This window comes from Chanos chanos, chromosome 9 (genome assembly GCF_902362185.1).
Source record: "Chanos chanos chromosome 9, fChaCha1.1, whole genome shotgun sequence".
NCBI classification, from domain to species: domain Eukaryota; kingdom Metazoa; phylum Chordata; class Actinopteri; order Gonorynchiformes; family Chanidae; genus Chanos; species Chanos chanos.
The window spans coordinates 3,731,154-3,754,325 of record NC_044503.1 but is presented as its reverse complement, the minus strand read 5'-3'; the positions used below and the strand labels follow the sequence as shown (position 1 = coordinate 3,754,325).

General features: G+C 42.7%; 4 protein-coding genes across 4 annotated transcripts; 3 read left to right on the top strand and 1 right to left on the bottom strand.

Annotated features, from left to right (window-relative positions):
• Positions 1–284: 284 nt before the first annotated feature.
• On the top strand, positions 285–9,856 carry crlf1b (cytokine receptor-like factor 1b). Its single transcript, XM_030784273.1, has 8 exons — positions 285–429; positions 1,959–2,237; positions 3,073–3,202; positions 3,531–3,700; positions 6,121–6,278; positions 6,780–6,948; positions 8,690–8,864; positions 9,817–9,856. Exons 1-8 carry the CDS (start codon positions 285–287, stop codon positions 9,854–9,856), a joined length of 1,266 nt encoding a protein of 421 aa, XP_030640133.1.
• A 1,862-nt stretch (positions 9,857–11,718) lies between these two features.
• Positions 11,719–14,972, bottom strand: rex1bd (required for excision 1-B domain containing). Its single transcript, XM_030784976.1, has 5 exons — positions 14,891–14,972; positions 13,956–14,038; positions 13,663–13,867; positions 12,845–12,933; positions 11,719–12,112 (listed from the first exon to the last, which is right to left on the bottom strand). Exons 1-5 carry the CDS (start codon positions 14,897–14,899, stop codon positions 12,040–12,042), a joined length of 459 nt encoding a protein of 152 aa, XP_030640836.1. The 5' UTR covers positions 14,900–14,972; the 3' UTR covers positions 11,719–12,039.
• A 272-nt stretch (positions 14,973–15,244) lies between these two features.
• haus8 (HAUS augmin like complex subunit 8) lies at positions 15,245–18,273 on the top strand. Its single transcript, XM_030784272.1, has 10 exons — positions 15,245–15,309; positions 15,717–15,769; positions 15,906–15,964; positions 16,225–16,357; positions 16,651–16,761; positions 16,900–17,000; positions 17,228–17,386; positions 17,511–17,652; positions 17,810–17,951; positions 18,153–18,273. Exons 1-10 carry the CDS (start codon positions 15,245–15,247, stop codon positions 18,271–18,273), a joined length of 1,086 nt encoding a protein of 361 aa, XP_030640132.1.
• Positions 18,274–18,648: 375 nt separating this feature from the next.
• On the top strand, positions 18,649–22,925 carry sac3d1 (SAC3 domain containing 1). Its single transcript, XM_030784271.1, has 4 exons — positions 18,649–18,674; positions 19,741–20,134; positions 21,125–21,401; positions 22,361–22,925. The coding sequence occupies exons 1-4, from the start codon at positions 18,649–18,651 to the stop codon at positions 22,822–22,824; spliced, it is 1,161 nt and encodes a 386-aa protein (XP_030640131.1). The 3' UTR covers positions 22,825–22,925.
• The last annotated feature ends 247 nt before the right edge of the window (positions 22,926–23,172 follow it).

Genomic DNA, 23,172 nt, shown 5'->3' with positions numbered 1-23,172 from the left:
TAACACAAACAAAAATCCCCGGAATGAAGGGAAGGTTCCACCAACTGAAGAAGCACTAATGAGTAGAGACCGTGAGGGAAGACTTGGGAGGAGCCTTGAACATATGAATTTGGATATTTCGCCTCGTGATGCGTGCATTCAGGATACCCGTTCCGACACTACATAGCTGGGAGATATATCTCGGCAGTAACTTTAACTTATTTCTGCTACCGTGGATGGTGCGTGTATGAAGTTTGCCGACCGGAGACAGTTTTTATGTATGAAGCTGTTTATGAACCGCAGACATGAACTCTTCTCACTTGTACGCTTATTCGGACCATCGTGAAGAAAACAGCGCTTGGATTTGGAACGAAGGAGAAAGCAGTTCACGGCTCTTCTTCATTTTTTCGCTCATACTTCTGATTCCACAAGTATTCTCCTCATCTACGCGTAAGTACAAGTTCCGAGCATCATTCAAAGAGGGCTAAACTATTTGACATATAAATGTGTGGGGAGCGCTTCGATCAAAGACCTCAACAAAACAAAAATCAATAATCTTTGGTGAAAGTCATTACGAACTGGTAAAGTAAGAGCACTAGTATACTGTGCACCTGGCCCCTGTGTTTTCGATAGTTACATATATGTGTATATCTGTAACGATAGTTACATATCTGTGTGTGTGTGTATATATATATATATATATATATATATATATGTAACTATAGTATCATCAGTAATACTTGGAATATGAACAGCTACATTAATCAGAAAGCCTTAACTTGTGATAGTCTCCATAACCTCTCATTAAATTAAAAACAAGGTAACACAGATGGAAGTACTTCAGCATAAAGTTAAAGCATAAAAGATAATTGCAGTTATAAAGTTCTTTAATCGTGAACTAAGATATAATTACACTCCAATAAAACATATTTGCAATTAAACATTTATTGCACAATTACAACATATCCCAAGGCAATTTTTCCCCTTTAACTATGTACCTCAGTATTCTAACAGATCCAGAGAGACAATAAATTGTTTGTAATATAGAAATTTCCACAGCAGCATAGGTCAACTCAGTTGGGAGTTGCTTAACAATGAAGTGCCTGTCATTTTTGTTTTTTTTACATAATTGCCTATAAAAAGCCAATATTTTGTCTACTTCAGCAAGATGATATGGCCGACGTTTTAGGATTATTAATCTAATTTGTGAGTGTGTTTGCTTCAAATTTTGTTTTTATACAACTTTTTCAGCAGCGAATCGCTTGACAGTGGCTTGCGACAAATTTCGACTCGTGAAATGAATGGTTCTTCTTAAATGAAACCTGTTTTCTAAATTCTTCACACTAATTTCGTAGTTTCACTGTAATAGATTTACATCGGCTTTTTTTTTTTTTTTTTTTTTTTTTTTTTTTAAGTTTCTTGCTTCTTGATTAGTTACACAGTGGATGTGCTGAGCTTGTGACTGTGTCTTCCCTCAGTCCCAGACAGGCAGCACATGTTAAAAAGCTTGTCTGTCCCCTCGCCCCCCCCCCCCCCCCCCCACTCCAGAGTTCACCTGATTGATATTAACCCTTGAATCTCCCCTAAGGAGCAGCAGTGGCGGAGGGGCAGCGCCCCCCCCCCCCCATTGCTATAGTGTATTCCCCCTGTCGTCAGACACTTAAAAAAAAAAAAAAAGAAGAAGAAAAAAAGAAAGAAAACTTGGACCCTCATAAGCATTAATCTGACTCTTGACAATGATGAGGGAAAATTGGTAGTATGGAAAAGCGTTCAGGGACAAGGAAAACAACTCTGGGTGACCTTTTACAAAGCGATCTTCCAACTGTTAATGCATTGGAATCATAAATCCGCTTCCACAGTCACATTTTTTTGGGATCATAAGCACAGACCCCCCCCCCCCCCCCCCCCCTCTCTCCCAACCCCCCCTCTACCCCTCCCCCATCTTCCCCTCAACCCCCAACCCCCACCCCACCCCCCAGACTTGGCTGTGATCTCTCCCCAAGACCCGACACTTCCCATCGGCTCCAATCTGACAGCCTCCTGTACCGTCAGCGCTCATCTCGGCCTGTCGGCCAGCTCTCTGTACTGGACCCTGAACGGCAGACGTTTACCCAGCACCATGTACACCATCCTGGGCCCCACCACACTGACTCTCAGCCTGCACGGGCTCAACGGCTCCCGGCAGCGATCGGGAGACAACCTGGTTTGTCACCGCGGCAACGGCGGAGTGTTGGCGGGATCCTGTCTTTATGTTGGCAGTAAGTGGGTTTTTTTTTGGGGGGGGGGGGGGGGGGGGGGGGGCTTCCCACAAAGCCTTTTGCTGTGTTTCTAGATTGCGTCTTGTTGTAAAAATGTGTTTCAAATGTTTTACAAACTTCTCAGTAATACTTCATTACACCTGATGTGAGGTACATGACTTGTGACATTTTGTTGCTTTACTGTGGTAAATTGTCAAATTTTGCTTATAAAATGTGAGATTAGTCACAATCGGTGAATGTTTAGCGTGTAGAGATAAGAGTTTTGGGCTGGGACGGTTTCTTCTGAGGTTTCTGAAAGGGGCAGATCCGAGTTTGTGCTTTTTCGGACATGTTTTCTGGAATCGTCCTGTGGTCCCAGAATGAAACCACATTCTATGGAAACAAAGGCTCCGTCACTGAGTTTTGGATGTAAACACATCTTATGTTATCATCGTTATCTTGGCGAATCTCACTGGGAAAAAACACCCAGTAACATTTTACTTTGAAGGGTGTATCTTAGGGGTTGCGAATCGTTTTATATAAACCTCACAAAAGTATTGTTACAATCATGACATACACACGCTTATTTGCATAACATTCTTGTAAATCAGCAACTAAAAATGACATTCCTCTTACATTGCTGGTGATACTACCACGAAGGTTACTGATGTTGTTTCTAACTGAACTCTACTGATTTTATTCTGTATGTATAGAGTGTATGTAGTATTCAGCAAAGAAGGAAGTGCTCCCTTTTTTTTGGTTAGTTTGTTTGTTTGTTTTTCACACTCATTACATGGATATAAACCAGTTTGAGGGATTGGGTCTCATCTCTCTTGGTTTTCTTCCTGTTTATTAGTGCCTCCTGAGAAACCAGTGAATCTCTCCTGCTGGTCCCGAAACACCAAAGACTTGCGGTGCAGCTGGAGCCCCGGAGGGCAGGGAGAGACCTTCATTAACACCAGATACGCTCTCAAGTACAAACTGAGGTGAGAGCTACAGATCCTCCTCCTCCTCTGCACCTCCTCCTCCTCCTCCTCCTCTGCACCTCGCAGGTGAACAGCCAAACACGCTCATTATATTCCTAACCCCACGCTGCTAATCACCTGCCCGGTTATCCTCACACCTGGTTAAAACTATTTTTGTGGAACTGATGCTTATAACGTGAGCGTGCAGAGCGTTTTTTTGGGGGGGTGGGGGGGGGGGGGGTTGTTTTTCATTTTTTTGTCGTGGAAGATGCCGTGACCGGAATGTTTTCTCTCGTGTTGTGGTTGTTGTTGTTGTTGTTGCTGTTGTTGTTGATTTTTTTTTCCCCAGGTGGTATGGGAGAGAGAAAGTATGTGAAGATTACAGTGCAGGGCCAGGCTACTCATGCTACATCCCACGGGATTTGGCCATTTTTACGCCGTACGAGATCTGGGTGGAAGCCACCAATCAGCTTGGCTCTGCCATCTCTGATGTCATAACGTTGGATATCCTAGACGTGGGTAAGAAGACAGACCTGATCCTAAAAAATCTCCCCCACCAAGAACCCCCCCTCCCCCCTGGCCCCTTTCTTTGGATATAGTTAAAATAAACGACTATGTCTCACTAACCAGACAGCAAAGGAGGGGTAACACAGTGTTTTACAGTAACACTAAAACTTGGTCCAGTCCTTTCTGATCTGCCAGAGGGAGGGGGGGGGGGGGTCGGAGGGAGAGAGGGGGGGCGGAGGGAGGCGGGGGGGGGGGGGCGTCCTATGGGAAAGGGCTGAGGGGGTAATTTGGGATTGAGCCCTTGTTTCCTGCCCTCGTTTCTACTGGCATAAGCGTACCATTAAAATGCCCTTTGAATGTGGAGCCAGGACATCTTTAAAATGTTGAAAGGTTTTTTTTTTCTGTATAAACATCATAGCGAGGCTCATCTTTCCCTCTGCAAACACACACACACACACACGTAAGTGTCTCGCATATGGTACACACACTTTCCAGCGAAAGGGGAATTTTTACGAGCCTTCTATCGATCCTGATGGAAAGTAAATCTGGTTTCACATTTAATCGATGCAAATACGTGTGTGAATAGAAAAATTTATATGTATGTAAATATGTATGTATGTATGTATGTATATATATATATTTTATATATATATATATGTATATTTGAGAGAGCAAGAGCAAACATATGCATATGCTACTGACTGAAGTCAGTTACGATTCAATGCGACTTTTATATTACGTATCACATTTAATTTGGCCAAGCTGCCTCATCTTTTTTTTCTTTTTTTTTTTTATCAATGTTTCTGCCAAAATTCATACTCTCGAGTCAAACAGAAAGATAAATAAAGAAGAAGAAAAGAGAGACAACGAAAAGGAGAGAGAGAGAGAGAGAGAGAGAGGGAGAGAGAGAGAGAGAGAGAGAGAGAGAGAGAGAGAGAGAGAGGGAGAGAGGGAGAGAGAGAGAGAGGGAGAGAGAGAGAGAGAGAGAGAGAGGGAGAGAGAGAGAGAGAGAGAGAGAGAAGTCAGTGACGTGCGAGACGTCTGTGGTGTGACACATCTCCAGTCTTGTTTTCTCATCTAATCAAAATTTAATGGGAACTATAACCCCTGGAATTTTTCTATGACTGGCATTTTCCCTTAGGCGCTCCTGATCAGGGCTACTGGAGGTATCAGAATTATGAAGGTATTACACAAGCAACAATGAAAACAGGATAGAAATTTATCACCTGATACGAGATCAAATCTGAGGTATCTCAGGCACCGAGGTACTTGTTAGCTAAGATCATTTCTTTACAAGGAGCGAGGCCTTTCTTTCTTTTTTTTTTTTTAATGGAACACAGGCAAAAACATATTTCATGCATTAATCACCAGACCGGGAGAGTGTATCTCCGACATGTACTGACCTAATTATCCCATGTTCTACGACTAGTCTAATTAAGAGAGAAAGACAAAGTTAAAGAGTCAAGCAGAGAGAGTGAGAGAGCGAGCGAGAGGGAGAGAGAGAGCGAAAGGGAGAGAGAGAGAGAGGGAGAGAGAGAGAGGGAGAGAGAGAGAGGGAGAGATGAGGTGAGGTGAGGGGAACACTCTGAAGTTCCTCTGTTTCTTTGTAGTAATAAACAGAGACAGATTCTAATCTCAGATTAACAGCACGATCTCTACGGCCACACACACACACACGCAGACACAGACACACATTCCAGATCATAATAGTTTTATGAAGAGGAGGTCTGTTTTGGAGGGCCTTTCAGTCTCACAGTATTCTGGTCAGAGTACACCAGCGGGGAGAGATAACCTCCACAGTCGATGAAAAATTAAACCATAAAAGCTAAGAGAGAGCACACGAGAAGTAGATCCCACAACTTTAGATGTTCTCTCGCCGTGCTGATGTAATGCACCGTATGGTCAAGTCCGGCAGACGCCCCCGTTCTCCCAGTCAAGCATTTTGACTCGGGGACAGATGCACTGATCTGAAACTCATATGAGGTATTGCTATGATGTCACATTGAGATGGCACAAAAACGAATAAAGCTTTGTGACAGTGTTGATCAACATTCTAAATAAACTTTGAACTTTTGAACTTTCAACTGTCAGTGCACCTCAGTTACTTGGAATCCCCACACTTGACAAAATGTTACATTTGTTGTTTTTCCAAAAGTTCCTGTAGACGTAGAGATTTCGTTTCACAGTTTATTTTGAGATCTGTAATCACCTGGGTGGCTACACGTGCTGGACAGACAGTTCTGCTTTTTCAGGTATCTCATGATGATCCCTCCCATTTGTGGGTGTGATCATACAAACACAAAAACGAGGTTTATATGATTGACAGTTTATTTCCTGGTGTTTCTGCTCAACACTGTCTGTCACCACGTGCTGCAGTTGTACTGACAATCTATGTTTGTGTGATTTTTTCTTTTTTTTTTTTGTCCCCTCAGTGACCACAGACCCCCCCCCTAACGTCCAGGTAAGCCGTGTGGGGGATTTGGATGACCTCCTGACGGTGCGGTGGGGGAGTCCCCCCGCCCTCAAAGACTACCTCTTCAGGGCCAAATACCAGATCCGTTACAGACTGGAAGGCAGTAGAGACTGGACGGTATAGTACAACACGACCGTGAGGCTTGGGGGGTTTCATCAACCGACGTTGTGTTTGCTTCAGTGTTTGGACAGATTACTTTGCTTTATGCAAAGAAAATGAAACGAGATTTTCTCGTGTTACCAAACGCTTTAAAGAGCTTCGCGTGTGTCTGTCTGTGTGCTCTCGAGACCCCAAAAACAAAATCCTTTCTCTTTTTTTTTTGCGTCAGAAACTTGCATAGATGTTTTTGGCTCTAACGGCCACTGAGCATTAGGCACAGAGCTTAGAGATCAGGTCGAGATAAACCTCATCGTTCCCAACGTGAACTTTTTGTGCTGCACACATCATAAAAATGTTTTTGGGTTTGTTTGTTTTTTTTTTTGCTTAAAAAAAGACAGCCTACATACCACATATAAAACTGTACACGTTTCTGGTTAAATCGATTCCGATGGTTCGCAATGCAGAAAGGCAGAATTTTTCCCAACCACGTTATACCAAGTCTGTTCAATCCCCATTTAGGTGGTGGCTGACGTGGGGAACCAGACGTCCTGCCAGCTGGCGGGCCTGAGACCTGGGACGGTATATTTCGTCCAGGTCAGGTGTAACCCCGTGGGAATATACGGCACTAAAAAACCCGGCATCTGGAGCGAGTGGAGCCATCCCACTGCTGCCTCCACGCCCAACAGCGGTGAGCGAAAAAAAAAAAACAAAAAAAAAAAAACAAAACAGAACAGTCGTTTGGGATTTACTTAACGACGCTCTAATGACAGGCATGGACCGAAACCTTGGTACATTCTGTTTTTAGTTTCATTTTTTTTTTTTTATTTACCAAAACTTTGAAGCTTTCATTTCCAGTATGTGGAGACTGGATAACATACTTGTACCTTTGAATTAAAGGACATTTGCATTTACTAGGAATTTCCTTTAAGTATTCTGACTCCGCCCAACATTTTATTAGCATGTGTAACCAATCAGAACAGGTTATCGTAAGTGGAGCTAGAGGACGAATCATCTTGATTTCATCAGCTTTATGTTTCCTGCGATAATGAACTTTTAGTGCAAGAAGTTTATTAAAAGAGCTCCCTTCAGCCTGAGCTAAGTCACTACAGAGAAAGCTAATTAGTTTCAAACTGTACGTGAACCCCAGGGAAAAAAAAGAGGAATAGGAAAATGAAAAACTAAACGAAACATCAAAGAAACGTGATATGAATCTTCCATTAGTGTTCTCAGAGAGCTCCTCCGAAATGTCAACCGGCTACGGGGGCACGTCAGCAAAATATTTTTTATTTGTTTGTTGTTGTTGTTGTTGTTTTTTTTGTGTCTAACTACTTTTCATGGATTGATAAACTTAAACGCAGTCTGCCAAGTTCATTTGGATTCAGGCATTGGAGACACTAAAACTAAGTGGAAACAGACCATGAAGGCAGATCGTAGGTTATGTGAGTGACGTGAATTTGACTCTCCTCTGAAGGGAAGTTGTTATCGTGCTCTGTTGTTTACCATGCAGTATTGGTTATGACAAGTCAAAGTGAGCCCTCCTCTGCCCCTCAACATCACAGATCATATGCTTTTGATTGTACTACTAGATTGAACGTCACCGTTGCAGAGAATTAACGTTGGCCGAGTCGTCAAAAGCGACTTCGCTTCTGAGCAAAAATATTCTAGTTCAAGAGAACTCTCTTTGCCTGCAATTAGCGTGTCCAAGAACTCACTGTTTTTAGTTGAACATACCTTTCGACAAATCTGATGACGCTGACCCTTGGCAGAAAGTATTTCCAACGTTTGCTGTGTTTTGGTGAATTAAGCTCTTGGTTACTGCCAAAGCACTGGATCCTTTGTTGACTTTGAATCTCAGTAACAGTAAGACTATGCTCTGTTTGTCCTAACTGCTGGTGCTCTGAAGGCATTTAGCAAAACCCTCTCCTCTGATTTATCTGTATGTTACATACTGTTAAGAGTTCTGGAGGCACCCTGAATACGTGCTCTGTCAAATCTGACCTTAAACTGTAAACACTATTAATTTGACTTGAAATGATTGGACGAGGTCAAAGTGAAAATGTATTCTGTACGCGTAAAAACTGTGTAATTGTGAAAGTGTTTTCTGTCCGATACAGAAATAATATCCCATATAGACAACGTACAGCACTTTAAAAAAAAAAAAAAGAAAAGAAAAGAAATAAATACCAGAGTGAATGGAAAAATACGGCCATCACATCTCACCTTTGTATTTCAAGTTAAAAGTTTACACTGTTCTTTGACTTATGTTGTCACCTTGAAATTTACGGCGTGTCGTCCACGGAGCTGCATGCCGTGTTCGCTTAGATCACCTACCCTGACGTCCCTCATGACTTTGTGTGTTTTTTTTGTGGCCGTCGGAGCCTACGACAGTACGTCAAACAACCCTCCTCTTCTCGTGTTTCTCCCTCTAGAGCATTTGTGCGACTCTAAACCCGGGGAGCAGAACTCCACGTTGCGCAAGGAGCTGAAGCAGTTTTTCGGGTGGATGCGCAAACACGCTTACGGCTGCGCAGACGTCAGCATCAAGCTTTACGACCAGTGGCGCGTGTGGTTGCAAAAAGCTCACAAGAAAGCACAGCCAGGTCGGTAAGGAGACTTTCACACTTCTCGCTCCTGTCTTTCCCTCTCCGTCTGCGGGTTTATGGCCCGTCGCTAAATCACTCGGAATTTCTCGCAGAGCGTCTGGTGCAGATTCAATACCCCCACGCTCAGTAGACATCTTGCAGGCATGTTCCATTTTTTTGGTCCAGTTTTTAACCTAATCTTTAACCTAATCGCTTATGCCCAATTTAAAGCTTCATCCAAAAATGATTCTGGCCTTAAGGCAGACAAATTAAAGACTGTCGTCAACACACGTAAACAAGGCCATCGCTACAATCAGGTACGAAAGCGCTTTTAGTTTATTGGCCGGGATTCTAAGGGGTAAAGAGTTTATTTCTGTTTATTATTTGAGCCATGCAATTCCTTTTTATTGCATTTTTTTAGTAAGCGGGGACTTGAGATCTTCAGTCTATTACCACAACAAAGCAAAAGAAACATGTAAACGTAATTAACAGCCATACTAATGAATTCCTTTTGGGGTTTTGTTCTCTCTATAAATTTTTTTTTTTTGGGGGGGGGGGGGGGGGGGGGGGGGGGGTTTACTCTGTTTCTGCTGAAATACAGTCCAAATGGCAGACAGGAACAGGCCTTGTGTGTGTGTGTGTGTGTGTGTGTGTGTGTGTGTGTGTGTGTGTGTGTGTGTGTGTGTGTGTGCAGAACTCGTCTTCTAACCCACATCCTCTGCACGCATTCTGAACCGATTCAGCGGTTGCTATGCTACCGATGCAGGAGATTGTAGATGACTTGGGCCACTTGATTAGTTACGCTGCCCTTTAAAAAAAGCAAAACACAATAGCAAAAAAAAAAAAAACAAAAAAAAACAACTTCTCATGTTATGCCTGTCCAATTGCTGGTACCAATTACAGTCCAGTGTGTTCCACTGTCACAACCTCTCATAAATGTCATCTTTTTCTTTTTCTTCCCGTCTCCCTTTCAGGTACTACGGAGCGGTAAATCACAGCACGCAGCAAACATGAGTCAAATGCTTTTGGGAGGGGGAAAAAAAAAAAAAAATGCGACCGCAGATTTTTTATCACTCTCCAGCGCGCGGGGTTGTACGAGGGCTTCAAACAACGAAGGCTCTGCTCTTTGCCGGATCCATAAGGAACTCGAAACTTCGGCAAAGGGAAAGGGGGGGGGGGGGGGGGTCTGCTCTAAGCCATATTGTTGCAGTAAGACTGCATGTGTTCCCTGCCAAACTACAGAATCAAAAGCACTGAGTTCATTCGCCAAAGGGGATCTTAGTTTCGAAGACTTAGCTTTTTGGATTAACGCGCTGGGAAAGGGAAAAACGTTCTCGACTCGAAATTCCGAACGAGCTGATCAACGGCAAACGCGTCACATGCATCGCTTTGAATCTGGGATTTTGGGAAGCTTCAAACGGATCGGATCTCAACCAGAAAAGGGAAAAAAAAAAAAAAAAAAAACCTGAACATCTCCGCTGAAGGGTTGTCACTTCTGCAGTTGTCAGTATTTCCTTCAAGAAACAGAACACAACAGAAGGCTTCACACATGCACGCAGACACACACACACACACACACACACACACACCCAGACACGAAAAGTGTTGAAAATAACGTTTGCATCATCTGTCTGAAACACTAAACCAGCCAAGCCTCTGCGATTCATTTAAACAGCTCTCAGATAATGTTGCTGTCTCATAACACAGTCCAGCAGAACATTCCAGAACCCTAACGGAACACTCAGGGCTAGCTGCGGCCGACTATTCTGACAGTTAGGTAACGCAAGGTTTGGGTAATCTCTGCCGACAGTTTAGTTGTTTATCTCCACGGCAACCCCTGACAAATTCAGAAGATGGCTGAAGTGTGAACTCTCAGTGGGTTTCAGAATAAATGGAATTATTTATAATAGAGATTTGTGACGAGATTCCTCAGATGGCCCCGTAAAAATTCACACCAGTGGGAGTTCTCTGCTATACAAAGCAGGCACCCGCCACACGATTCATAACTGCTGGCTACAGCGGACCCATTTCCTCTTTGTGACTGACCTCTTTGCCCAAGACTGGCAATGTTCTCGTGTGTTTTGGGGTGGCAGACAGCTTGCCTGGTGTTTAGAGTCATGGAGGGCTGCCCCCCCCCCCCGACACACATACACACCCCTAGACACCATCCTGCATACAACCCCCCCCCATCCCAAACCAGAACAGACTCTAAGCCAAAGACTGTCATCAGGCACATTCACACATCAGCATTCCTGTCCAATGCAAATTCAAACTGTTGAAACGGCGTTCAAAAGAAAGTCATGAGAGAATCGCAGAAATCCTATAAACATTCCTAATTTTCCGAGCCCATCTGATGACAGAAAGGAACAGTAGAGAAGAGCGGATCGGGAAAAGACGCCTGGAGTGTGATCGGAATTAGGCTGGCATAATCCGACCTCATTACACTCTAACGCCATCGGCAGGAAAGACAAGATCGGTGTCGGGGGTTTTGCATTTAAGCCGGAGCAGGGAATGTCGACGCAGCAGGAATTCGGCCTGTCACGGCAAAGAAGCACACCACAGCACCAGAATACTCGACAACTCAGAGAGCTTTTTAAACAGGACTCAACTGCAACCCTGAAAAACTACACACACACACTTTTTTTTGTTTTTTGTTTTGGAAATTATTTTTGCACAAAGCTGTATCTGCATATTTAAGAAATCTTTTTGAAATTTATTTCACGGAGGTACAAATTTATGATAAAATTTGTAATGACAAATTTTATACCATGCAAATATTTGTTTATCAAACAAATAAATATCCACTCTTGTATTTCTGTCTAGGGAATGCAGAAACGTATTTTGAAATTATTTCCATCAATTTATACTCTGACAGAAAACACACACACACACACAAAAAATGTACTTTTGGTGAATATAAAGATGCCAAAAGATGTTTTCTGTATGCAAAGCCTAGAAGCAGTCCTCCAAATTCGCGCTCCGATGAAAAACGGTTTCTGAGCAGAAAGTGTGAGATAGGGGTGTGAGACATCCACTGTCGTGTACACAGTACACAAATGCAGAGAGCCAGAGAAAAAAAGCAAGAAAGAAAAAAAATCAATAACTTAGGCAGTTTTTTTTTTTTTGAAAAAGGGGGAAAGGCAGAGCTGAGTGGTCCATCCATCTCTCTCAGAGCTCGAGTCCCTGGGGAGTAAACTTCACTCTGACTCCTCCATGTCATACTTAAAGTCCTCCAGTATTTCACTCAGAGCCTCCCTATTCTTAATGATGCTGCAGGGAGGGAGAGAGAGAGAGAGAGAGAGTGTGAGTGTGTGTGTGTGTGAGAGAGAGAGAGAGAGAGAGAGAGAGAGTGAGTGTGTGTGTGTGTGAAAGAGAGAGAGTGTGTGTGTATGTGTGTGTGTGTGTGAAAGAGAGAGAGTGTGAGTATGTGTGTGTGTGAGAGAGAGAGAGTGTGTGTGAAAGAGAGAGAGAGTGTGAGTGTGTGTGTGTGTGAGAGAGAGAAAGAGAGGGAGAGAGAATGTGAGAGCATTACAGAGAATGAGAGAGAGCGCAAAGGAGAGAGAAAGGGAGCAAGAGAGTGTGTAAGAGTGAATTAAAGAGAATGGGGGGGGGGGGGGCAACAGAAAAAAGATCTGTTAGTTGAAATTATTTTTGAAGTAAAATGCCAGACTTGTATCAACAAGCTCGTTATCTTCCACTGGGGACACAGAAAGTCACCGATAATGCATAAAGACATGGCTGATAAAAAGGACCAGGCTCACTCAACATTACATTTTCTCAAGATGAAAAAAAAAAGCATATGGACCATGCTCATTATTACATTTAACCTGTTCACAGCCTCTTCAGAACATAAAACAAATTTCACAAGCCATTCCAAAAAAACCCCAAAAAACCTGGTAATAAACAATAATAATAACAACAATAATAATAATAACAATAATAACTGACTAATCATTCAGTGAGATTGAGAAGACCGTGGGGAGAGTCTTAAGTTGCTCTTACGCATGTTTAATCTCCTGAACCTTGCTCTGGCAGTCCTGGTCATCTGGGTGATCCTGGGCTTTCTGTTTGGCCAGCTGCAGCTGCGCTGTCTGTTAACGAGACATTTCACACAGGTCAAACAACTGCTCACACGTCAGCCTTTCTTCCCTTAAAAACCACTCAGGGCTGTGTTTGGTCCATCTTCACAAAAGATACAACAGTTTGTCACCACAAAGAGCTAGACTGGGCCACAGTTCTCATAGTTTACTTCACAGGGTTATTTAAAAAACGGATTATTCACGCAGATTGTTTTTTTGAAGGATACTGATGTTGAACTGACCCCTTGTGGCTGCATGTGAAACTGTATGTGCAAATTCAGCAGTACAGTACGAAAACAAAGAGCAACTAATTTCAGCCCCGAGATTACATTCAGAAGATGACTGACTTACATGTCGATTATGTCACAACTAAACATGTGATTTAAAAACTTAAATACTTTGTTCTGCAGTAAAGGTGTACTAGCAGAGAACAGGGCCTTTTTGGTTTCTAAAAAGGTGCAGAATACACGAGTTGAATACTAGTTCTAAAGGCAAACAAAACATTGGTTTATTTTGCAGTGTAATTCCCCTAGGAGAATCAAAAAATAATTTAAAGCAAACTACGTCATTTGTCACAAACTGCCCATAATGTGTATTCTGTAATAAAAACGGTTTGACGCATGCACAGACTGCAGCCACAGACTACAGTAAACACCGTTATATTTCCTGCTCACGTCAAATGCAGCGACAGAATGCCGTTAATATCATAATGCCACGAGAGGAGATCGAGATGGCGCTCACCAGTTCCAGTTTTTGTTTCTCTTTGGTTTGCAGCTTCTCGATATGCTCCGAGAGATCAGGGCGGTCAAAATCTTGGTGCAGCCGCTCTTTAATCTCCAGCACTTCTTTGGAGATGCCGCAGAAGGCCTGCGTTATCTCATGCACCAGCTGTCGGTAGTGCTGAAAGTCGTAGTGGGGACCAGTCCTCAAATATGCTTCATGCCCCCTGCGCATAAAGCGTAGTATACAATTCAATATGACTGACTTGAGACTGTTTCTCAGAAAGTTATTCGAAAGACGACGGTAGAACTTACTCTTCAAACAGCTTGTATGCTTCCACGCGTTCGGCTTGAAGAACGTAGAATCTCTTTACCAGAGTTTTAAAATCTGAGGGAGCCTTTAAAGGAAACAGCAGTGTTGATATGGCTACGACAAAAGCCAGTGTAAATTCAATAATCTAGCTACATAGAGTTTAAATTGTGTTAGGAAACAAAACTATGCGAACGTTCAAAGGTGTAATTTGGTAACATCACCAAAAACTCTATCGCACGAGATCTATGCTGTGCATCGGAAAATAAAGAAATGAAGAAAAAAAGTAAGCATACCAGTGGCGGTTGGTGAGCTGGAACCAGAGGAAGGCAAAACCTGTCATTAATTTCCACCTCTTCCCGTTAATCTGCCTTGATTGACAATTAATTAAATACGCTCGTGTGATCTGCAAGATTCTGGCGTTTAAATGCTCGCAAAACACCGTGCATTGTCTGAAGCTTGTGTGCTGTAGCGAAAGCTACAGCGTGAAATTGTTTAAGAAGCATGGCAATTATCTGAATACGTATTGGAAAACTGATGTATTTAACATTTTAGCTTCAGCACTCAGGCCTCAACTAGTTTGCAAAAAAACAGTAACTCTATCACAAAATGACACTGATAATCATTTACTCTGTGTACACGTGTTGATTATCCTAATCGTTAGTTTTATTGTTAATCGAGGCGGATTAACGGAAACATGTGGAGATTTATAGATTGACAGATTTAAAGGTAAGGTTTAGGCTTCCTGTGTTTCCAGCTCACCAGCCGCCACTGAAACATACCCAATTCGTGAAATTACAGTCTGGTAATTACACAGTAATACAACACGTTATCTGGCCCATTGCATATTGCTCAGTAACACGAGGGCCGGTCAGTCGGTGATTAGTTAAGGGTATTAAAGTGTGAAACTAAATTAGTTATAATTATCTGATTAACTTACCATGACCATGACGGGGAGAACATACAGTTAATGTGATTAGAAAACACACATTCAGACGAAAGTAGTAGCAGTGAGAGTTTGCTGTGACTTCCTGTTTATGTCCGCTGCAAAATGTGTCCGATCGTGAAAACGCGACACAAGAAGCAGTACTAAATGTCTATGTACTACTTACACAAAAGACTAAATAAGTGCATGCATTTCATTTTCTCATTAAGTTTATTTTTAAAAACACTATGAATTTTTATTACAAATAAAGAGGCACTTGAATCAGGTTTGTTACCATAGACCAGGTCAACACGTATTTTCTAATCGAACACTATTTTTTGTTGTACAGGCGCTATTCTTTGAAACAGAATGGCGTCGAGAAAACCTTCAACACTTTTGAAAGGACAGAAATCTGCCTCAGAAGATTCGCAAAAGTAAGATGATGTTACAGAATTGTTGTATTGCGTGGACGTAAACTTCGTTGGAATTTGAGCTGTGTGGAAATGTTTAGCTGGTGGCGCGTTACAGTGAACGTTACAGAGGTTGCAAAATATGTCGTCTCAGTGGACAGTCAAAGAGTTGAAATTATTCTAAATATGAATATTTGAAGTGTGTTACATCTGTTTTGATTACGTGTTTAATTTACAATTCCGGATGCATTTTAGCTGTTGCACTTTATCCATATTCCGTTGGCACTTGTTGTTTCACAGAAAGTTTGAACGCTTAAACTAGTACGTTGCTATCTTAAGTTGGCTACAAGAACACAAACACCCCAACCAGTCGGTTATCTCATGTTTTGCAAAATCTAAATATAGCAATTTTTTTTCTTACTCCCTTTCAGCTCAAGAAATGAAAACAGCGGGAATGACAGTGGAACGAGAGTTAAAGCAAAATGTAAGCCCCAAAATATCCAGTAATAGCAGCTAATCTGTGTCTGCATTAAAGTATTGAGATTTAAGGGCAACGGTGGTCAAAATTAACTCTCTCTCTGTGTGTGTGTGTGTGTGTGTGTGTGTATTCTTAACTACAGCGGCTGGAACAATTGTGAAGTCTCGTTATTTGCAGACAGAGAGAAAAACAATGACAAAGGTAACCATTTGCTCAAAGGCTTTTTTGCGTTGTTATGTAGACGCTTCACTCTGTTCTTTGTAACTCACATTGTCTTTTCGTTTTATGTTTCATTTTTTACAACTTCTAAAGCAACAGTGGAAAAAATGTTTGTGCTGCTTGGCAGATACGATGAGTTCATTTGATGTTTATTATTTCCGACATATTTCCTGTCCTTTTAAATTCCCTTCCAAGTTCGTTTCTCTCCCTTATTGATCGATCGCTCTCATGCTCTTCCGTAGAACTCCGTTCTCAACGAGTCGACCTTTTTGCCACCCCGGCCCGCGTCGCCCAGAGTGCGTAGTGCCCAGAAACCCAGAGCGGGCACCCCTCCCAGGCGCTCCGTGGCCGTGATGTCGGATCTCACCCAGACGCGTAAGGACCACAGCTATCTCATTCACCGCTCACGTGCTCTATCTTTGTGTCGCACATGTTTTGTTATGTATGTGTTTTGTTGTCTTGATTAATTTATATGATGGTTGCACTCTACATGTGCAAACGCGTTCCAGTGTGTGTGTATATTTTATAAAACTGTTAAAATGCTACGTTGCTAGGGTAAGAATAATCACTTTTTAGAGCCTGAGAGTCTTTTAATTTGGCACGTTCTGGGTCTGGCTTCACTTTGGAGTTTATCGCATTGTCATACTGGACATACATGTTCTTTTCAGCAATGATCACCAGCATACTGGATTCTTCAAAGTCTGCAGGAAACGTTTTCCAGTCCACCGTGCTGGATGGCCACTCTATTCACCCAGACTTTGATGTCTCCGTCATTAAAGGTCAGTGGCTCACGCGACAATGACGCAACAGAATCGTATTCAGAAAATGTAACATAATTGCAAAGCATAAACTTATTCATTTATTTATTGATTGATTGATTGATTGATTGATTGATTGATTGATTGCAGATCCATCAGTGCTGCAGCAGCAGCAGCAGCCACCGCCACCGGTGGAGCCTGAAACAGAGAAGAAAATCTTAGAGATGCAAACTTTCCTGCTGACATACATCACAGCAAAGGTAAAGCTATTGTCATCAACTGTTTACTAAGATATAAGGTATTAAAAACCATCAAAAGAATTCCATAGTGTAACCAGTGAGACGTGCAGGCCTTTGTTTTGTTTTTTTTATCTTTTTTTACAAAGTCAGACTCATTTTGTTTCCAATCTAATATCGCGATCATATTTTGTCTTTTAAAGTTTGTTTCAGTATCTTGTGTGTGTTTTTTTTTTTTTTTTCCCCTTCAGTTGGAGCACAGTTTAAAACTACTGAAAGAGGAAGCTGAAACGGACCTACTGACCAAGGCTGAAGAGGTGGAGCAAATGCGGGCCAGAGTGAATGAAAAGAAACGCCAGTACCACGTACTGGAAAAACGCAAGCAACTGAACAGCTTACTGGATTTACAGGTTACCTCTGTCTCCTTATCTGCCTTTGTCACATGTTTGCTACGTAAGACTGAGTCCTGACGATTTTGTTAATGTGTTTTTGTTATGTTTTTTTAATAATGTATTTAACTCTTTAAATCCACAGATCACATCGCTGACTCCTCTTGCTGCGGCTGCTGAACAGTTCGCTCAAGAGTACAGGTCCTTTGCCACAGCCATAGACACCACCCGCCACGAGCTGCCAGTGAAAAACATCCACATCGAGGAGGACAGAGGACAGTTCCTGGGTCAGTAGAAACATCTCATAGGAGAAAACACCACCATCCTCATTAACCTTTTTTTAAGGACTCAGAAACAAATTGTTTAAGTCCCCCTGTGGACAAGGGATACGTTATTAGTTAATGTAACAGAACATTAATGTTTTTTGCATTTGTTGCCTTGCAGATGGAGCCGTCGTTTCCTTGAAAGAGAGTGAGCAAATCCTGCAGCAGTACACAAGAGATATCCCTGCGGACACTGAGGTGACCTCAGAGTGTCTGAAAGACATGAAGAACACGGCAGAGGACCTCAGTCAACAACTGCACAGGTAAACCTCCCCTACTGTGTTTGTTTATTGATCATTATGTGGTTTTAAATTTCCTTCAGGATCAATAAAGTATATCTATTATGTTGGCCACAGCCTCTCTCTGCTGCTGCTGCATTTATAGTTTATTTTTTTTATGTAGATATGTATCTTTCTGTTTCTTCACAGCTTTGTTGACCGCATGATCTGTTTGTTTCTCTTCAGGGGCTTTTCAGACGTGTTGGAGCTGTCTTCTTTAGTTGGCCGGGAAACAGTTCACATCCAGCAGTCCATAGAGGAAGACAAGCTTGGATTCACTGCAGCTCAAAATCTATATTGCGCATAATCGTGTCAGTTATTTCCAGCACTTCATCTTATTTAAAAAAAAAAAAAAAAAACTTGTTGAAATGTTTAAAATATGTAGGACTGTGATATTGAATAATAATAAAGTTTGTTTTAGATTAATAATGACCAACTTGTGTGTCTTGCCTTCTATGTTTAATAGTTTGTGACTAGGACATCTGCCATTGTAGCATTATATTTTGTTACGCATACTTTTCATGTTATTTAACTGTTTAAGTAAAAAAACATGTATAATTTAAGGGGGAAAAAACACACAAACATCAATTTTGTAGTGGGCGGATGTGACGTAACTTCATAACAATAAACAACCTATCGGCAGCGTCAATCGGGCAAGTGACGTTTCACGTCAGTTCGACCAATGAACAGGAATCCTCCAAACCGTGTGTGAGTTTTATTGTTGTAGTTTTCTGTATTTGCTTCAGAATTTTTCGCAATTAGTAAGATATATCATGACACAGCTGTTCAGCTACGTTTGAACACAATGTGCGTAATTATTGCGTGTTTCACTGGCTAGCATTCTAAGCTTCTTGACCTCGTGCGAGGCTTTTGCAGTTGGGCTAAGGTGTACCACATAATATTGATGAGCTCGCTTCAGACGAATTTACCGAAGATTTAGTTGAGTTGTCTGACTAGTAAACGACCGTGTTTTATCTGTTGTCAGCATTATGGAGTTAATTAAGATGTCTACTCTTTACTCAGCTGAAAATGATGAGCATAGCTCCGAGCTAACTGGCTCTTGAATCGGCCCCGTTACTATGTCGAGGTTCTCTTTTTAACGGTCTGAAATACTTCGTTGGGTCTCGTTGTGAAAGGGTTGTGCCTCAAAAATGAAAAGAAAAGTGAACTCAGAGTTTCAGGTTTTATGCCGAGGGGAGGCAAAACATAGAAATCCTCGGTGTTTAATCTTTAGGGAGGCTGTGGAACACGTCAGTGTGTTGCTAGATCAAAAATAAATCTTAATGCACTATCAACTCAATTTCGAAACGTGCTCGTTAGTAGGTTAAATTCCTGTGACTTATATAGGTCTTGATATCAAATCTATGACGTAAACATAACTCCAAAGTAGTCTGTTACAGTGGGTAGTCATAAATACCCTATGCGTTCAGACCATCGTCAAGATAATTTTTTCATGGAGTCAGAACTAAAACAGACCCCAAAATAAACTGAGAACGAGGTCTGGCAATTGCTCACTGCATTTTCCTTATTTACACTTTGCACATAGACAATTTATTTAGTGTAAGATTAGTAGTAGTTATACCACCTGTGACCATGTCCTCCCTTCCCTGATACTTTGAAGTCTTTTAGCAACGATTTATTTGGCCGTGTCAAAACGGATATTTGCAGTGCATTTGTTTACGTACTGCTGCAATTGATTTAACTTATCATGTGAGAGTTTGTACATTAAATTGAACACAGCCATGAATAAATGTCCATTTTTTTCCGTAACCAGGAGACCTCACGCGTCCCGAAGAGGAAGGGGAGGATGGCAGAAGCAGCGGCGCGAGGGAGAGAGAAACAGGTCCGAACGGGGTTCGGACTCTGGTTCGGGAACAGCCCCGGACTCAGTTCCCCGGGGTACTTGCACGACAATGTGCCCTGCCCGTGAGCTCAAGGAGCGGGAGGCCCAAAATCGACTTCACTGTTTTGAGATGTTAGCTGGTACGGAAAGGGACCGACTGCCCAAAGCTGACGTCTCTCGCACAGTCAAGGAGTACTCCCGGCCCGCAGCAGGGAAAGACTCCACACGACCCAGTGACCTCCGGCCTCCTGCGGTTCTCTTGAAGACTGTGAACTTTTTGATCGATGACATCGCCGCTTCGCCCTCTCTTCAGCAGTGGACAGAGGTGAGGAACGGTTTCCGCGCGGCTCTCATATGATGGTAGCCGCGCGTGTTAATGCTACGATATTTCATGGCCGAAATGTTGCCAAGGACCATCAAACAAAACAATGGAAAATATCCCTGGGTGCATACGTAACAAGCATCTTAGAGTAAGAATACTGATCTCTTCTAGGTCCATATGATGGCATTTTTGGTGACTGAGAAAGGCAAAACCAACCCTAGATCGTACTCTTATGGTCATTCTGTAGATTGATGTTTATGAAGATGGTCTTCTTTTTTAAGAGCTGTATCACAACACGCTTACATAAACCCTTGATACCACAACTGTGTTCATTCATGGGGTTCAGCGATGGTTCATCAAAACCCCCTTTTTTAGGAAAACAACAACAACAAAAAACAATACTTTCCTAAAACGTTGACGGCCCCTCACTGTGTTTTAACTGTAGTACAATTATTTTGTCGTTGTTTGTTTTCGAGAAGGGTCTGACTGCAGAGCTAACCCCTAACCCCTAACCCTAATCCCAACCATAACCGATTCAAAAGTGATTATGACACTACTGTTGTTTTATTTCAGTTTTGTATCAGGAATTTATCAGGAAACCCACGTAAAACGATTGAAATGTTGATTAACCTAACAGTCGCTAAGATAAACCGAGAAAAGAGTCATGTGCTGAATGCCACTGGCCTGAAACTGCTAGTGTGAAACTGCTGAGGGGTTTGTGAAACTGCTGTGGGTTTGTGAAACTGCTGAGGGGTTTGTGAAACTACTGTGGGTTTGTGAAACTGCGGCTCTTCAGACAGGTACTGTTGTTGTTTTCAGGAAAAAAATGCAAACTGTGAACCGGGACGGTTTTCACACGAGCACAGTGCACTTGTGCTTTAATCAGGACACAGATCCAAACTGTCGCATAGCAGCCAAAATCGCCCAGAATCACTCTCACTCCATCCAGTCGCATCTCTGAACCAGGTCTCCGTGTCCCTGCGTGTTTTCCAGGTCTACGGTTTCGTGTTCGACCGGCTGCGCAGCGTGCGGCAGGACATGATCATACAGCGAGTGTCGGGGCCGGACTGCGTCGCCGTGCTGGAGCGCACGGTGCGTTTCCACGTCTACGCCTCCTACCGCCTGTGTGGGGCGCCGCTGAGACACTACGATCCCCATATCAACGACACACACCTACAGGAGAGCCTCAGCTGGCTGCTGGAGTGTTACAGCCACGGCCAACACCCAAATCAAGAGGAGTTTTATGCCCTCAATCTACTCTATAACCTGGGTGAGTCTCCACCAAGACACTTCAGTGTAGGGACCTATTAAACCAGTCTCCAGAGAGCCTACAGAGTTTCATATCAACTCACCAGTCTTGTACCTGATAGGCTGAGGAATGCACGCACAACTGTTCCCAGTTTTGAAAAAGAAAAAAGAGAAAAAGAAAGTTGGCCACTAATTAAAGAGGTGATAACAGAGGTTTAGCAGGTCCCACTGTGGTCTGGGTTGGCTTCAGACTGCGTTTGTCCACTTCTGTTTGCGTAGCATTTGAACATTTGTACAAATCCTTTTGTGTTTGCAATATGTTTGTTTTCTAGTGAAGTTTTTCATTCCAGCCTCACAAGCATTTTGAGATGACACAGAGGAAGTGAATTTTTCTTTCCTCTACTTTAGTCATGAACAGGTTTTTTTTTTTTAGAGAATCTCATTGCTTTCCATCTCACTTAAGTAAATGACCTGCAATTTAAGAGATGAATTTGGAAACGGTAGCAGAAAATTAAAATAGATTCACAACTAATTGGAACAAATAGTGTGAAATGTCCTGTGTTCTGCTGAATCAAACTTGTGCTGAATATGTAATTTGTGATGCCTATCTTACTCCTTTGTGTGTGTGTGTGTGTGTTTGTTTGTTTGTGTGTATACGTGGATGTGGATGTGCATGTGTATGTATACATGGATGTGTGTGTGTGTGTGTGTGTGTTCATGCATGTGTGTGTGTGTGTGTTTGTGTTTGTTTGTGTGTATACGTGGATGTGCATCTGTATGTATACATGGATGTGTGTTCGTGCATGTGTGTGTGTGTTCGTGCATGTGTGTGTTTGTTCGTGCATGTGCGTGTTTGTGTGTGTGTCTGTGTGTGTGTGTGTGTGTGTGTGTGTGTGTTTGTGTGTATACATGGTGGTGTGTGTTTGTTCATGCATGTGCGTGTTTGTGTGTGTGTGTGTGTGTGTGTGTGTGGTCATCCAGGTTCATCCTTTGCCATGCAGCATGTTCTGGAGCTGCCGGAGCGGGTCCGTTCCTCCCCATCAGTCCGCCTGGCGCTCGCCATCAGCCGGGCTTATCTGGAGCGGAACCCCGTCCGTGTTCTCCGACTCGCTCGCCAGTTGACCTTCCTGCAGGGCTGTGCTCTCCATCGCCACCTACTGGCCTGCAGGACGGAACTGCTCCTGCTCTATAGTCACGGACACAGCAGCCGCAACTGCCGTTTTCCTTTAGACAGACTCTCCCTCGTCCTCTCTCTGGACGAGCCCCTCACTACCCAGCTGTGCCAAGCACACGGGGTGCAGGTCAACGGGGACTGGGTCGCCTTCTCCAAAACGGGCTTCGCCGAGACCCCCTCTGGGGACTTTCAGTGTAGGCAGACGCACAAACTACTGGACAGTAAGCAGAAGGATCTCTCTGTCTCCAGCATCATTCATGGCTGTGTTTAGAGAACGGCCCTGCAGTACGCTGGTTATAGGCGTACAGGTCGGTGGATCTCAAAACGTGTTCTCGAAGGAGAATGGGGAAATGCTGCACTTTGTTGCACAGACATTGCGCTTGAGGTGAAATCCGTGTTTGACTTACCTGTTCAGGGATTTGCTTCTTATTCTGTAATATTTGTTTGTTTTTATTTGTGAATGAATAAAACTTGTTCTTAATGAAAGATTTCCGAACCTTCATGAACTGTTTTTTTCTTATCAAAAAGGGTTTGTTTACGGGGCGGTCAGTTTCTGTGGACGGTGTCGATGATTAAAGCCACAGTAAATGTATCCTAATGACAATCAGTGCATATTCGG